This window comes from Benincasa hispida, chromosome 9, assembly GCF_009727055.1.
Source record: "Benincasa hispida cultivar B227 chromosome 9, ASM972705v1, whole genome shotgun sequence".
NCBI classification, from domain to species: Eukaryota; Viridiplantae; Streptophyta; class Magnoliopsida; order Cucurbitales; family Cucurbitaceae; genus Benincasa; species Benincasa hispida.
Window position 1 is genome coordinate 28,632,309 of NC_052357.1, and position 4,763 is coordinate 28,637,071.

At 31.3% G+C, this 4,763-nt stretch overlaps 1 protein-coding gene across 1 annotated transcript; it reads left to right on the forward strand.

Moving 5' to 3' along the window:
- Window positions 1-454: 454 nt before the first annotated feature.
- Window positions 455-1,970, forward strand: LOC120087035. The gene is made up of 2 exons (XM_039043880.1): window positions 455-650; window positions 732-1,970. The coding sequence occupies exons 1-2, from the start codon at window positions 643-645 to the stop codon at window positions 1,315-1,317; spliced, it is 594 nt and encodes a 197-aa protein (XP_038899808.1). The 5' UTR covers window positions 455-642; the 3' UTR covers window positions 1,318-1,970.
- The last annotated feature ends 2,793 nt before the right edge of the window (window positions 1,971-4,763 follow it).

Genomic DNA, 4,763 nt, shown 5'->3' on the forward strand with positions numbered 1-4,763 from the left:
CGTCTCATGATGCATTTAAATATTTTTATTTTTTTTTTATTACTCTACCTTCATCTTCTTCTCTCTAGGCTTCGATATTCACCTAAAATTTGTCTTCATTTCATCATATATACCATAAAAAATGGACGTCTCAAGTCATTTTGAATGAATGACTTTGTATTAAAAAAAAAAAAAAACTTGTGTACAATTTTTGTGTAGTCCAGACATTACTCAATAAAAATGTGTCATATGACAAATTGAATTGTTGTTAATTTATTTTGACTATGTTAGAAAAAACGAGAACATGAGATTAGATGCAACCCATGCAGATTTGTAGTAGTGTAATAGTAGAAAAATTTCCATGATGGAAATACCCTTTGACTTGACAACCCTTTATTTGACTTCCTTTTTGGACTCCAATTACCCTTCAATTCAATTCAACAAAGCCAAAAAAGCAAACCCAAGAAAAAGAAAAGCCGACAAAAAAAGCACAAACCCCAAACGCATCTCTTCTTTTCTCACTTTCATTTTCATTCTCCTTTTCCTTTTGCTTCTTAACAAATTCCCCAACACAATCCCTCCAAGTAATCCAATCCCAATCCTCATCTCCTTCTCTTTCCCTTCTCTCAATCTTCAATCTTCAATCGCCACAATCCACCTTCCATGGACGAGTAAGCTCAATCTCTCTCTACCCCATCTTCACATTCTTCGATTTCTTCACTTTTTCACTTCATTTTCCCTCTTTTAACCAGATCCGAAGCATACCCAAAACACCCCTACAATGGCCGGAGCAGAGCCGACGAACTCCGCACATCGTCCTCCTCCTCCTCGTCCACCACCAGCGTCCACGTTACGGCGTTGGATGGTCTCGTCAATGTCAATTCACTTTTCACAATCGCTGTATTTGTAGGGCTTTCATTGACCACGCCGGGACAGCATAGTCTTGAGAATTCCTCGGTATGCGACGCCGGGATCGACGTTGCTCGGAAGCTTCTGGTGTTTGAGGTTGTTTCGTTTAGCTTTTTTCTGTTCTCGTCTCTTGTGGCGCAGGGTTTGAAGCTTGCGATTAATCTTTTGAATAGTAAGGATGTGGATGAAGCGTTTAGGGCACATATCAATTTGAAGGTGTTGAGATTGGGCATGTTGGCTTCTGCTATTGGATCTGTGATGGGATGCTTATTTTTGATGCTGTCAATGGTGGATGTTATTCAAATTCGCCTTGGGATGTTGTCTTGTGGAAGTAAGTCTGCTGTTCATGCTGTGGCTGCTCTTCTTGTTCTGGTTTCCTCTGCTCTTTTGGTCTATATTTCCACTGCTATCTATGCCTTCATGCATTGATTCATTCATGATGATTTATATATATATATTAAGACGAATTGTAAAAATGGGTAATTGGAATTACGCTCTCATTCTTTTGATCTTAAAAATTAGGCCCTCAAACTTCTCCAAGGAGTGAAACAATACAATTTGAACCCTCAAACTTATACTATTTTTCAACAAGTATATAAGTTTGAGAGTCTAATTTTAACTAGTTTGGGAGCTTAATTTTTATTCCATTAAAAGTTTGAGCGCATAATTACAACTACAACTATACTTTAGGGGTAGTTTTTACAATTTGTCCTATAAATATTTATGTTTCATCTTGAGATGTCCTCGGTCGGTTTCCCTCGACTTCCACTGTAGTATGTCATTTGAGCTTATTAGAGTTGCTCAATGTTAAAGAATTTGAATTTAACATTAAATTTAGCTAATCCATCGGTTTAAGTTTTTGGAGTTTAATGTGGTTTGAACTCCTAGTTTAAACTTTTGGGTTTATATGCTCAAAGACTTAGAATGTCAACTTAAGCTTTGGGATTTCTGTTTCAAATGGTTTTGAGTATGTATATTGGTATGAGAATGACCCTCCTTATACATGGTCTACCTTTTTACTATGTGGCTTTACTTTGGAATTCTATTTGAGAGGTATCATGCCAATAGAGGTTGTTTATGTATAGAAGATTTCATCAAACTAACGTGATACTAAAATTTATATCTTCACCCTATTTAATAGGGATGTGTTATATATATAAACATATTGACAAAGTTATTAGAGATATATATTAGTAATTAGTTAGAGGGTTTGTTATGATATAAATAGAGAGAGTGGGAAGGGAAGGAAGAAGTTAGGTTTTTATTGATGAATTAGGACTCGAGAGATATCTCAAAAGAAGAGGGTCCAAATAACTCGAATAGTTCTGGAGTTTCTTTGTCTTTTATATTTCAATATATTTGTGTTCTACCCATATTTGAACTGATGATTTTTTTTGGTTTTGTGTGCATGGGTGTGTGATGGGAATAATGCATTAGTTCATGGCCGTAGATTATAGTAACTAAAGCTCCATCTAGTAACTGTTTTATTTTTAGTTCGTTTTTTAAAATCAAGTCCCTTTCCTCTCAATTTCATACAATGATTTGCATCTTTACAAAAGTTAGAATTCTTAATCAAATTCCAAAAGAAAGAAAAAAAACTATTTGTTTAATTTTCAAAATTTGGCATAGTTTTTTGAAAACATTGGTAAAAGGGTATATAATAAAGCATGCAATTTAGGTGGAAAGCATGTTTATAAACAAAAAATCAAATGGTTACCTGATGAAATCTAATAACGTAAGACGACCAACCTAGGAACTTCACCAACACAACAAGAAAGCTATGCATTAATTTCAGCTCATCCTTGGTTTTTTCTTCATTTCCCCTTGCTTAAGCAATCATATCCCAACCCTTCCTTTCAACATCAAGAATTTGCATTAGGAAATGTGAGTGATTAGATTATCCTCTAATCTAAATACAATATTCGACGATGAGTAGTGTAAGGCTCATCATCTAAATATTATACTGTAAGAAAAGAAGTTTCCCTTTTAATTTACTACATATTATACAGTTTTAATATGTTAGAAAATACCCCCAAATTCCTTTAGTTTATGTGTGTATATGTATTATTGAGATTTGATTTTTACCTCATGTTTTTATATGTCTCTATGTCTGTATGTATGTATTATGTATAGTATGTATGCAATGCCATGTTTGATAAACATATTGATTTTTAATTTTTGGTTTTTGAAAATTAAGCTTATAAACATTATGCTTACCCATGCTGAATTTCATTGTATTGTTACTATCTAATCATGTTTTAAAAATGAATACCAAGTTCTGAAAAGGGATAATTGTATTGGATAACACTTTTAAAGATAATAATTAAGTGTATAACAACGTTTTAAAAGAATTACAAATATATGAAAATATATTGTTGATAGATTCTAATAAACTCTTACTAGTGATATGGTCTATTATTGATAGGCTTGGTCTATCAATTATAGACTTCGAAAGCAAAGTCTAAATTTTACTATATTTGTAAATACTTTGAGATTGATTGTTATATTTGCAACTCTCCCTTCTGAAAATTGGTTTTTGTATTTAAAATTTGACTAAAAATAAATATACTATGGTAGAAAAATTGCAAGAAAACAAGCAATTTCTTTATATAAAAATATAGGGTTATGAAATGGGACTTTAGAAACTTCTTTATATTTGAAGAGAAAAATCATATAGAAAAATTAGTGAATAATTGATTTTAGGAAACTAGACCCATCACAAAATTTGTATATAATCCTTTTTGTACCACCCATTTTTAAAATCAAATTTGTTCAATTGCCTAACACAATATATATGGGAGAGAAGAAGTTTTGGTAATAGAAAAAATGATTTTAGTTTCGATAAAATCACTCTCAAACACACTTTAAGTTACATAACCAAGAAAGTTTTCCTTATAACTTGTCAACATTTGTGTCCCTCTTTCATAGCTCTCGAAACTTTTGTGCAAGGATTTTCTATGATCTCTAAATATCAATAGTAGCTTTTAAAGGGATTGAACTCTTCAATCTCGCAGCGAAAACTTTATGAGTTTCTACGATTTATTTAGAATTAAACAGAGCTAAAGAGAAGGTTAAGTAAATATTACCTTTGTAGTATATGTGGTCAAGTATTCTTGAATTCCACCTTTCAAGAATTCTTGCAATCCACCTTTCTTGGTTGTAATCACCACCACTAGATTTTCCTTACTCTGACTAGCAGAACTCGAGAAAAGTAGGGGAGTTTGCAAAGAGTTTACTTTCCAAAAAGTCTGATTATTATTTCTCCATCTCTATAAGATCCTATTTATAGAAACCTCAATAGACCAACCATAATCAAATATTATTATTTCAATATCTTATACTGAAATAAAAATATTAATTATTTGAATACTGTTCAATTACACCCCTAAAATATGGTAGTAGTTTTAATTACACCTTCAAAACTTCAATTGTGAAAATTGAGCTCTCAAACTTACAATAGTTATAGAATTTAACTCCAAATGATAAAAAATGGATCCTCAAACTTATATAATTGTTATAAATTCTACCGTTATATAAGTCTGAGAGTCCAATTTTAACACTCGTATAAATTTAAGGGCTTAATTTTTACAATTGAGAGTTTGTGAGTATAATTGCAACTATTATCTTAGAGATGGTTTTTATAGTTTGTCTTTAAAATAATTAGCTATTTTAATTTGTTAATTTGGTTTTTATAGTTTGTCTTTAATATAATTAGCTATTTTAATTTGTTAATTTGGATAATAATATATGAGAATTATGGGTAATTAATTTGGTTTATGAACAAGAACTCAAACTTAAGAGTAAACCAAAAATTACTTGAAACTAAAGATAATATTTTATAATAGTGTTGATGAAAACTTTATACACATGTCAAC